General features: G+C 43.8%; 1 protein-coding gene across 1 annotated transcript in view; it reads left to right on the forward strand.

Annotated features, from left to right (window-relative positions):
- Positions 1 to 12,524, forward strand: part of LOC135556545 (NUAK family SNF1-like kinase 1) — a 36,253-nt gene that overhangs the window by 10,318 nt on the left and 13,411 nt on the right. The window contains exons 3-5 of the mRNA XM_064989837.1: positions 9,202 to 9,353; positions 11,955 to 12,020; positions 12,249 to 12,368. Of these exons, the coding sequence (XP_064845909.1) occupies positions 9,202 to 9,353; positions 11,955 to 12,020; positions 12,249 to 12,368 (338 nt within the window). The remainder of the gene's footprint in view (positions 1 to 9,201; positions 9,354 to 11,954; positions 12,021 to 12,248; positions 12,369 to 12,524) is intronic.

A 12,524-nucleotide genomic window follows, 5' to 3' on the forward strand; every position in this document is an offset into this window, starting at 1 on the left:
AGAGGGAGAGAGAGAGGAGGCTAACCCCACCCCACTAACCCTGAGCCAGACTCCATAGATATGGACAGGGAGGAGAGGGGGAGAGAGAGAGGAGGCTAACCCCACCCCACTAACCCTGAGCCAGACTCCACAGATATGCACAGGGAGGAGAGGGGGAGAGAGAGGGAGAGAGAGAGAAGGCTAACCCCACCCCACTAACCCTGAGCCAGACTCCATAGATATGGACAGGGAGGAGAGGGGGAGAGAGAGAGGAGGCTAACCCCACCCCACTAACCCTGAGCCAGACTCCATAGATATGGACAGGGAGGAGAGGGGGAGAGAGGGGGAGAGAGAGAGGAGGCTAACCCCACCCCACTAACCCTGAGCCAGACTCCACAGATATGCACAGGGAGGAGAGGGGGAGAGAGAGGGAGAGAGAGAGGAGGCTAACCCCACCCCACTAACCCTGAGCCAGACTCCATAGATATGGACAGGGAGGAGAGGGGGAGAGAGAGAGGAGGCTAACCCCACCCCACTAACCCTGAGCCAGACTCCATAGATATGGACAGGGAGGAGAGGCCCTTAGCTCACGCTAAAGCCTCCTCCGCATATAGTATATCTGTCCCACTAGACCAGTGGTTCCCAAACTGTTCCCAAACTGTAATTATTATTATTATTTTATATATGGTTTTAGGAACTCAGTCCGGCTTTCAACACACTCTTGAAAGTAGTGATAGTAGAATGCACAAGGTGCAATTTCTAAATTAGGTAGTGCATCATCAGTTCCTCTTGTCATGTCAGTCATTGCAGACCTTAGAGAGCTATTTATAACTTGTCAGAAATGTCCAGATCAACTAGCCCATGTCAGCTAGCGTTTTTTCGCTAGGTTTTTTAACCCATAGATTTTGTTTTAATGTTTGAGTCACTCAAATATCACATGAATACACATTAGCATTAGACATTTCCAAATGTATAGAATTGCAAGAAACCTCTGCCAACAAGAGGCGTGTGAACAGTTTGTGTCATGAACAGTGCTTGTACCCATAGAAAAAGACGTTGCGCGCACGAGCAATGGGGGTTCGATATTTTCCCCAATATTGGAAGGGGGACCTGAGTGAAAAATGTAGGAAACCCTGCACTAGACAACCCTCTAAAAGTCAAAGGCTTCACTCATATTGTGTGTTGCATTTCTGCTCTTTTGGTTCGACCCCACATCTCAGTTTGAGAGTGGAAGTGTGATTTACAGAGGATGTTGATGGAGGTGGGTTACCTTACAATTTCCATCACCAGTTTGACCCACAAATGAACCTCCATCTCAAAGGGCAGTTGAACCTAAAGCACATAGATGCGGTAAATCAGATCTAGTGTCTGTTTTTATATCCCACGTCATCAGAACTGTTGATCTAACAACACTACTTAAACAGGCTGACTTATGACACTGTTTCGATTGGGTTCAAAGTCTGTGAATCTTTATTGACCCAACAAACAGTCAAACGGTGCTATTTGTCATGGCAACTTGCCGGTCTTCAGTGAGTGTTGTGGTTGATATGGTTCAACTTAGTTTGTATGTGTCTGAAAGGCTGATTAGGAGAACACTCCTATAAACTAGCCTATAAGGAGTTGGGGTGCTGCTCCCTTTTACATACTAGCCTATAAGGAGTTGGGGTGCTGCGCCTTCTTATAAACTAGCCTATAAGGAGTTGGGGTGCTGCTCCCTTTTACATACTAGCCTATAAGGAGTTGGGGTGCTGCGCCTTCTTATAAACTAGCCTATAAGGAGTTGGGGTGCTGCTCCCTTTTACATACTAGCCTATAAGGAGTTGGGGTGCTGTTCCCTCTTATAAACTGGCCTTTAAGGAGTTGGGGTTCTGCTCCATCTTATAAACTGGCCAATAAGGAGTTGGGGTGCTGCTCCCTCCTATGTGTTAAGTGCAGCCTGCCCCTCTGTCTGCTACCAACCATTGCTGGTCGATTTTTTGCAGAGGTTGCTTGATTTCTGGTGTTTCTCTTTAACCAGTGGTTACTGTTGTGGGCTGGCCCCGGCCCAGAAAGTGTTGCAAATGTATAGGCCCATACAGTATGTGTATCCGGCAACACCCGTGTCAACAGATAACTGCTTGTGTGGAACAAAGCTAAACCAGATGTGCAACGTTGAGATTTTGTTGCTCTGCATCCATTCTGCATCGATCAGCAGGCCTGTGAGCATTTAAAGCACATTTGCTTGTCACTTCCAGCACAATTCAAAACCTCATAACTGGATTTTAAATGAACATTTTCCAGAGAGGTCTTCCTGAAAGTCAATTTGGTTCATTCAGTTTAAATGGTATTCACGTCATCTATTTGTGTAGTGTATTGTGTAATGCTATTTGCCCCCAGCACACTTATAGGCTGTCAAACAAGCCTGGCATGACAGGGATGAGGACCCCCTCTGGTTTAGAGAAGACAGGACTTTGAGAAAGGATAGATTTTAGAGGGGGTACCCTTCCTCTCACTCATTTTCTGGTTAGAATGGAAAAAGCACTGCATTAAGAGTGTTGTCACTATCCCTCCATGTAAAATATAACACAAAACACTAATGGGGGAATTCTGACCCGAGTTAAGCACTCGTAGTAAGAATGTAATTCCTTTTTTAATGCACTTTTCTCTCTACACGTATTCTGAACTTGAACTTAAGCATGTAAGTGGAAAAAGCGTCTACTTAATTTTTCCCCATATAAATAACACCATTCTCCATGCACTGTAATTTACAACATGATAAGAGGTAAATGAGTAAACTGTTTGGATACGGGAATTGTAAATATACATGACACTTGTTTATATCTATTTTACCTTATCACTGGAGACAAATGTGAAACTAGGCATAGGGCAGTAAACTGAAGCATATCAACATATCAACTTTCCCAGAGTAAGGTTTATGAAATGCTGTGCCATTATGCCGAATTAAAATTGTAAGTCCTTTTAACTTGCAAGGATAGGCACTCTCGAATGTCTTAATTATAGGTGACCTCAACTTACTCAGTTTCCTATTTTTATCATGTTAAATAAACTCAGCAAAAAAGAAACAGGACCATGTCTTTCAAAGATAATTTGTCAAAATTATCCAAATAACTTCCCAAATCTTCACTGTAAAGGGTTGAAACACTGTTTCCAGTGCTTGTTCAATGAACCATGAACAATTAATGAACATGCACCTGTGGAATGGTCGTTAAGATACTAACAGCTTACAGACGGTAGGCAATTAAGGTCACAGTTATTAAAACTTAGGACACTAAAGAGGCCTTTCTACTGACTCTGAAAGCACCAAAAGATGATGCCCTGGGTACCTGCTCATCTGCGTGAACGTGCCTTAGGCATGCTGCAAGGAGGCAGGACTGCAGATGTGGCCAGGGCAATAAATTGCAATGTCCGTACTGTAAGACGCCTAAGACAGCGCTACAGGGAGACAGGAAGGACAGCTGATTGCCCTCGCAGTGGCAGACCACGTGTAACAACACCTGCACAGGATCAGTGCATCCTAACATCACACCAGCGAGACAAGTACAGGATGGCAACAACAACTGCCCGAATTACACCAGGAACGCACAATCACCAGGAACCCATCCATCAGTGCTCAGACTGTCTGCAATAGGCTGAGAGAGGCTGGACTGAGGGCCGTTGTAAGGCAGGTCCTCACCAAACATCACCGGCAACAACGTCGCTTATGGGCACAAACCCACCGTCGCCACCATCGCTGGACCAGAAAGGACTGGTAAAAAGTGATCTTCACTAATGAGTTGCGGTTTTGTCTCATCAGGGTTGATGGTTGGATTCGCTTTTATTGTCATTACACCGAGGCCTGTACTCTGGAGCGGGATTTATTTGGAGGTGGAAGGTCCGTCATGGTCTGGGGCGGTGTGTCACAGCATCATCAAGCTGAGCTTGTTGTCATTGCAGGCAATCTCAATTCTGTGCGTTACAGGGAAGACATCCTCCTCCCTGATGTGATACCCTTCCTGCAGGCTCATCCTGACATGACCCTTCAGCATGACAATGTCACCAGCCATACTGCTCGTTCTGTGCGTGATTTCCTGAAATCAATGTTCTGCCATGGTCAGCAAGCTCCCATTGAGCACGTCTGGGACCTGTTGGATAGGAGGGCGAGGGCTAGGGCCATCCTCCCAGAAATGTCTAGGAACTTTTTATTTATTTATTTTACTAGGCAAGTCAGTTAAGAACAAATTCTTATGTTCAATGACAGCCTAGGAACAGTGGGTTAACTGCCAGTTTGTACCTTGTCAGCTCGGGGGTTTGAACTTGCAACCTTCCGGTTACTAGTCCAACGCTCTAACCACTAGGCTACCCTGCCGCCCCTTACCCTGCCTTAGTGGAAGAGTGGGGCTTACAGACGGTATGCAATTAAGGTCACAGTTATTAAAACTTAGGACACTAAAGAGGCCTTTCTACTGACTCTGAAAGCATCAAAAGAAAGATGCCCGGGGTCCCTGCTCATCTGCGTGAACGTGCCTTAGGCATGCTGCAAGGAGGCATGAGGACTGCAGATGTGGCCAGGGCAATAAATTGCAATATCCATACTGTGAAATGCCTAAGACAGCGCTACAGGGAGACAGGACGGACAGCTGATTGTCCTCGCAGTGGCGAGTCCCTGCTCATCTGCGTGAACGTGCCTTACGCATGCTGCAAGGAGGTGCTGTCTTAGGCGTCTCACAGTACTTAATGCAGCTGGTGGTTACTTTTAATTTTGACCCCCCCTTTGTTCAGGGACACATTATTCAATTTCTGTTAGTCACATGTCTGTGTAACTTGTTCACTTTATGTCTCAGTTGTTGAATCTTGTTATGTTCATACAAATATTTACACATGTTAAGTTTGCTGAAAGTAAACGCAGTTGACATTGAGAGGATGTTTATTAGCCACTATCAGTATCGACTGTCAGTAGACCTAATAACCACACATATTACATTTACATTTAAGTCATTTAGCAGACGCTCTTATGTCAGTTCCTACAGTTGGTATTGCCTAAATTATCTTTCCATTTGATTATATTGTTTAGTTTACCTTCATTTGCTTTCTCTCTCTAAACACTGTCAAGCAGTTTCATGCTTAGTGCGATCAATAGTATAGCCTACTATTGTACACTATTCTGTCTATTATAATTCTATGTACACTGTTTTATGATTAATAAAAACTTTCCTAACCCTAAATAATCTACAAGATCAGAGTATTTTTTTATCTACAAATTGGTGCTGAAACAGAGACAAATATGGATCTATTTAGGTTTCTTTCATTGATTCCTAATATGCTCAACGTTCTCTCCATATACAGTGGCTGTCGAAAGTATTCACCCCCTTGGCATTTTTTCTATTTTGTTGCATTTCAATCTGGAATTAAAATAGATTTTGGGGGGGGTTGTATCATTTGATTTACACAACATGCTTACCACTTTGAAGATGCAAAATATGTTTTATTGTGAAACAAACAAGAAATAACTTGAGCGTTCAGAACTATTCACCCCCCCAAAGTCAATACTTTGTAGAGCCACCTTTAGCAGCAATTACAGCTGGGGCATGTCTCAATAAGCTTGGCACATCTAGCCACTGGGATTTTTTGCCCATTCTTCAAGCCAAAACTGCTCCAGCTCCTTCTAGTTGGACGGGATCCGCTGGTGTACAGCAATCTTTAAGTCATACTACAGATTCTCAATTGGATTGAGGTTCCAAGATATTCCAAGATATTTAAATTTTCCCATTAAACCACTTGAGTGTTGCTTTAGCAGTATGCTTAGGGTCATTGTCCTGCTGGAAGGTGAACCTCTGTCCCAGTCTCAAATCTCTTGAAGACTGAAACAGGTTTCCCTCAAGAATTTCCCTGTATTTAGTGCCATCCATCATTTCTTCAATTCTGACCAGTTTCCCAGTCCCTGCCGGTGAAAAACATCCCCACAGCATGATGCTGAGGTGTTGGGTTTGCACCATACATAGCGTTTTCCTTGATGGCCAAAAAGCTCAATTTTAGTCTCATCTGACCAGAGTACCTTCTTCCATATGTTTGGGGAGTCTCCCACATGCCGTTTTTTCTTAAAGCAATGGCTTTTTTTCTGGCCACTCTTCCATACTACCCAGCTCTGTGGAGTGTATAGCTTAAAGTGGTCCTATGGACAGATACTCTAATCTCAGCTTTGGAGCTTTGCAGCTCCTTCAGGGTTATCTTTGGTCTCTTTGTTGCCTCTCTGATTAATGCCCTCCTTGCCTGGTCTGTGAGTTTTGGTAGGTGGCCCTATCTTGGCAGGTTTGTTGTGGGGCCCAATATTTTCAATTTTTTTATAATTGGAATTAATAATGTTCCGTGGGATGTTCAAAGTTTTGGATATTTTTTTATAACCCAACCCTAATCTGTACTTCTCCACAACTTGTCCCTGACCTGTTTGGAGAGCTCCTCTGCTTGCTTGGTGGTGTTGCAGACTCTGGGGCCTTTCAGAACAGGTGTATATACACTGAGATCATGTGACACTTTTATTGCACACAGGTGAACTTTATTTAACTAATTATGTGACTTCTGAAGGTAATTGTTTGCACCAGATCTTATTTAGGGGCTTCATTTTTTATTTTATTTTGTACCTTTATTTAACTAGGCTAGTCAGTTATGAACAAATTCTTATTTACAATGACGGCCTAGGAACAGTGGGTTAACTGCCTGTTCAGGGGCAGAACGACAGATTTGTGCCTTGTCAGCTCGGGGATCTAACCACTAGGCTACCCTGCCGCACCTTCATAGCAAACACATATGCACGCACCACTTTTCCATTTTTTATTTTTTAGAATATTTGGAAACAAGTTATTTTTTAAGTTTCACTTCACCAATTTGGACTATTTTGTGTATGTCCATTACATGGAACCCAAATTAAAAATCAATTTAAATTTCAGGTTGTAATGCAACAAAATAGGAAAAACGTCAAGGGGGATGAATACTTTTGCAGGCATTGTATTCTAGTGAGTCTGACAAAATTCAAACTAAAATGTACACCGTATTTAAAGGGATGTCTTAAGATAAATGGACTGAAAACCCCATTGAATGAAAACTCCACAAGAAAATATGTTGGCCAGTAAATGGGAGGGGTTTCAGCAATTTAATGCCATTTATTCAGTGCGTGCAAGGTAGCCACACCTGCAGAGCGCATTACGCAACTGAATCAGGTAAGGTACGTAGGAAAAGGCATAAATGGCTCCTAAATGTTAATATTAAAGACCTCAATTCAGACATTAACACACTATCAGGGTGTTTTTTTTTTTTAGCTTTTATGTTAAAATATAGTAATACTTTTTTTTTTACATAAAAGCTGCTTCTTAATAACTTCATTGTCCTCTATCTAACTCTGCTAAGACAGTGATTAGCAACCCCCTCCCCATGTTAACAGCTCAGAGGCCTAGCCTAGTGGACCCACTGGATAGCAGAGCAGGGCATTGAGACAATGGGTGCTAATTGGTGTGATCTGAGGCCTGCTGGCCTATTGAACAAAGACCGAATGAGTGATGGACAGAGAGGGCACCCCATTATGTAAGCCAGGTAATTACCCCAGTGAATCATGGGGGAGGGTGGCACGAGGGGCAGGGGTCAGAGGTAACGAGTGCCCACACTGGGCTCTCAAACGGACCCCCACCACAGATCGCTGGAAGGGTCATCCTGGGTCACGGCTCCGTCTGGCAATCAGAACCAACCCCCAGGTCGGCTGGCCCGGTTCCCGTGCTGCATGCCCTGCCCAGCGGAGCAGTCACAATCAGGGAGGGTTGCCATCAATCAACATCAACATGTTTTTACCACAGAATTATTCTCTGAAAGGGAGGGGAGGGTGGGAGGAGAGGAGAGGGGATGGGTGGGCCTGTGGAGGTGCTCACTCATGGGTGCAGAGAGTTGACTAGGCCTTCACCCCTGGAGCCCCATGTAGTGTGGGAAAATACACTGACAATAAGAAGAACATGGCCGATGGTTGTGTCATCATCCCCTCTCTCTCCGCCTGACTAACAGTTCTCATCCCCCATATGATGCACTGCTGATGGGTCAGCAACATGCCCTGGCAGTAGGCGAAATGATACATTGGAGGCTAGCTAGATAGTGGAACATTACAGGACTGGTTGTCCTGTGTCTAGTCTATGAGGTGTTCGTTCCTATCTCTTATCCAAGTAATGCACGCGTAAATGGAACTTAATTCAATTTTGATGCACTTTTCTCTCTATGCGTACTCTGACCTTGAACTTAGGCATGAAGTAATAAATGTTTCAGCCAGCTATTATTTTGGGGTGGAGATAACAGAAGGAAGGTGGGGCAGAGGTGTGTCTACAGATTCTGACCTTAACTTAATTCCCTCGTAATTCCACCACTTTTATGCACGATGAAACAATGAATAAGATCCAACGAACGGTCGGTTCCAAGTGAAACAGAAACTACTTTCTTTGTTCTGATAGAAATAACACCATTCTCCATGCACTGTAATTTACAATTTAATAAGAGCTATTGATAAGAGCTAGCTAAATGAGTAAGACGTTTGGATTTGGGAATTTTAAATATAAATGACAATTGTTTGAATTATTTTACCTTATGATCGCTGGAGACAAATGTGAAAACAGTCATATGGCAGCAAACTGAAGCATATCAACATACAGTGCCTTGCAAAAGTATTCATCCCCCTTGACGTTTTCCCTATTTTGCTGCATTACAACCTGTAATTTAAATGAGACTGGTGAAAGTTAGTGACATGATGAGATGTTGATTTACTGTCCAGGTCAGGATGACACTATGGACCTTCTGTCAACCATGCTTTTCTCTTCTCTTCTTTTCCCTCGCTCTCTCCCTCCCTCTCGCTTCTCTCTTCGCCTTCTCCTCTCCAAGGGGTTGGGTGTTACTAAAACACCCCCCACCCCCTCCCTCCTAGTTGTGTTGCTAAGACTCAAGCCAGACACATGAGGTGGGATTGGTGATGTAATGTAATCATAGAAGCAGTGCAGAGAGCGTGAATACAGCCAGTTGGCTCTGAAACTGGGAGGGGTACTCTTCTCATTTATTCAACATAATACTGTCCACTGAAACACTGAAATTAGTTGTTTCTCTTCCTGAATGGTTTATGATGAAACCTCTGCTGTGAAACAAATGGTTGCGAACTGTTTGTCCACGCTAACTGTTTGTCCACACTAATTGTTTGTCCATCCTATCTGTGTGTCCATTCTCCTCCAGTGTTTGAGAACAAGGACAAGATCGTGATCGTGATGGAGTATGCAAGTAAGGGTGAGCTGTATGACTATATCAGTGAGCGCCGGCGCCTGAGCGAGAGAGAGACGCGACACTTCTTCAGGCAGATAGTCTCTGCCGTGCACCACTGTCACAAGGTAAAATTCTCCAGAGAAACGTGCACACGTGCACGAAAAACACACCCACACATTTCTGCTAATCAGATGCAGCGCAAAATATTGTAACCTTATGACTATAACTGTATATATTCTTCACATAGAGAAGAAGTCTGCAGTATGAGCTATGCTTTTAGTGGCCTCTTGGTGTTAAGGAGGACTGTAAGGGACTTAACACAAACCAGTGTTGTCCATCGTGCACACAGTCCCTGCTCATCTGTTGTCATGACTCCATATCCCTGGATCCCCTCATAGCTCCCCCAGGACCCCCCCCCCCTCCCCCCCCCCACCCATAACATGGATCCTAGCCCACCCCTCTCTTCTCCCTCATTAAACCATGGTCTCCCAGGGATGGGGGATGTTTGGGTGGGCTCCCCACTAGTCATCATCTCTACAGCTGGGATGGGATGATGTCATCGTCCCAGCATAAGGGGGAGCACCAGACACACAGCCAGCGCGTAGGGATGAGCCTCTAGGGGCAACCGCACTGAGGGGTGGAGTACCATGGTGTAGGGTAGTGGGGTGATATAGTGTGGTTGACTGACATAGGAAGCAGGTGTACTGTGAGAGTGCTGATTAGACCCACCTCATTTTATAACCTCCATTTATAAGCATGTGAACATGTGTTCCCTATCACATCCTAACCAATTGGAGACGCACAGTACAGTGTAGGCCCGGCGGTTACAGCTGTAGTGAAGTCACCCCACTTCCAGACCTGAAATGGCTGCTTGTGTTTCCTGTTGCTGTGTGTATACCACATGTTAATGCATGCATTGAAAGTGCCACTAAACAACATAGTTGCTTTTTTTGTGAGAAGATACAGTACCAATCAAACGTTTGGACACACCAACTCATTCAAGGGTTTTTCTTAATTTTTAACAATTTTAGACATTGTAGAATAACAGACATCAGAACTATGAAATAACACATATGGAATCATGTAGTAACTAAAAAAGTATTAAATAAATCAAAATAGATTTTATATTTTAGATTCTTCAATGTAGCCACTTTTTGCATTGATGACAGCTTTGCACAGTCTTGGCATTCTCTCAACCAGCTTCATGAGGAATTATTTTCCAACAGTCTTGAATGAGTTCCCACATGTGCTGAACACTTGTTGGCTGCTTTTCCTTCACTCTGCAGTCCAACTCATCCCAATCCATCTCATTTGGGTTGAGGTCGGGTGATTGTGGAGGCCAGGTCATCTGATGCAGCACTCCATCACTCTCCTTGGTCAAATAGCCCTTACACAGCCTGGAGCTGTGTTTTGGGTCATTGTCCTGTTGAAAAAGTGTCCAGTGTCATCAGCAAAGCACCCCCACACTATCACACCTCCTCCTCCATGCTTCATGGTGGGAGCCACACATGCGGAGATCATACGTTCACCTACTCTGCGTCTCACAAAGACACCACGGTTGGAACCAAAAATCTCAAATGTGGACTCATCAGACCAAAAGACCGATTTTCACTGGTCTAATGTCCATTGCTTTTTTTCTTGGCCCAATCAAGTCTCTTCTTATTGGTGTCCTTTAGTGCTTTTTTGCAGCAATTCGACCATGAAGGCCTGATTCATGCAGTCTCCTCTGAACAGTTGATGTTGAGATGTCTGCTACTTGAACTCTGTGAAGCATTTATTCGGGCTGCAATCTGAGGTGCAGTTAATTCAATTGAACTCATCCTCTTATCGTCTGCAGCAGAGGTAACTCTTGGTCTTCCTTTCCTGTGGCAGTCCTCATGAGAGCCAATTTCATCATAGTGCATGATGGTTTTTGCGACTGCACTTGAAGAAACGTTCAAAGTTCTTGACATTTTCTGGATTGACTGACCTTGATGTCTTAAAATAATGATGTACTGTCATTTCTCTTTGCTTATTTGAGCTGTTCTTGCTTGGTCTTTTACCAAATACGGCTATCTTCTGTATACCACGTCTACCTTGTCACAACACAACTGATTGGCTCAAACGCATTAAGAAGGAAAGAAATTCCACAAATTAACTTTGAACCAGGCACCCCTGTTCATTGAAATGCATTCCAAGTGACTACCTCATGAAGCTGGTTGAGAGAATGTCAAGAGTGTGCAAAGCTGGCATAAAGGGAAAGGATGGCTACTTTGAATAATCTCAAATATAAAATATATTTAGATTTGTTTAACGGCTACGAATAATGATTACATTCCATATTTTATTTCATAGTTCTGATGTCTTCATTATTATTCTACAATGTAGAAAATAGTCAAAATTGAAAAAAAAACTTGAATGAGTAGGTGTGTCCAAACTTTTGACTGGCACTAAATTATCCTGGTCCATCATTATAGGCTCTTGTTTATGTGAGGTGAGTTAGAGGGAAAATCTCCACAGATGTCAACACACAGACGATAGAGGGCCAGGCAGGGCAATTAAACCTACTAGACCAATTGGCCCACTCTAACTATATCCCCTGAGAACAACACTGGAGTTTGGTCTCACCTCACCGCCATCAAGCGAATGAACGAACAGCGAATGAACGCTCCCCTACTGTGCAGCCCGGCAATCGGTCTGGTGATTTTTCTTCTAGAGCCAACGGATGGACTGTTTGTCTTTTACAGAATGGGGTGGTGCACAGGGATTTGAAACTGGAAAATGTGCTGCTGGATGAAAACTGTAACATTAAGGTAAGAAATAGTCACTTTTATTCAACTCTACAGACTCTTGTCCATACATTGTAACCTTTGAATCTGTAATTGTGAAACAGTCTGTAACTTTGAGTGCTATTTAGATATAGAGGCACTACTAGACAACTTTCTTTTTTAGAATCTGTAACCATGTTAATGTCATGATACTTTTAATGACATTTGTTATGATGTTTTACCAAACCTTGATGTGTCCCTGTCTCCTGCCAGATTGCTGACTTTGGACTGTCCAACCTCTACCACAAGGACAAACTGCTGCAGACTTTCTGTGGCAGCCCACTCTATGCATCACCGGAGATAGTCAATGGAAGACCTTACTGCGGCCCAGAGGTAGGTACTAGGCAGGCACCACAGAGGTCAGGGGCCACAGACAGACACAATGAGACAGACTGCTTTTCTTTTGTCCCTGGGAGAAGTTATTACTAACCCCCAGGACCTGGCACTGTTGGTTGGGAGACCCAAAGCAGATATAGAGAGGGAGGGAGA

This window comes from Oncorhynchus masou, chromosome 15 (genome assembly GCF_036934945.1).
Source record: "Oncorhynchus masou masou isolate Uvic2021 chromosome 15, UVic_Omas_1.1, whole genome shotgun sequence".
Lineage (NCBI taxonomy): Eukaryota > Metazoa > Chordata > Actinopteri > Salmoniformes > Salmonidae > Oncorhynchus > Oncorhynchus masou.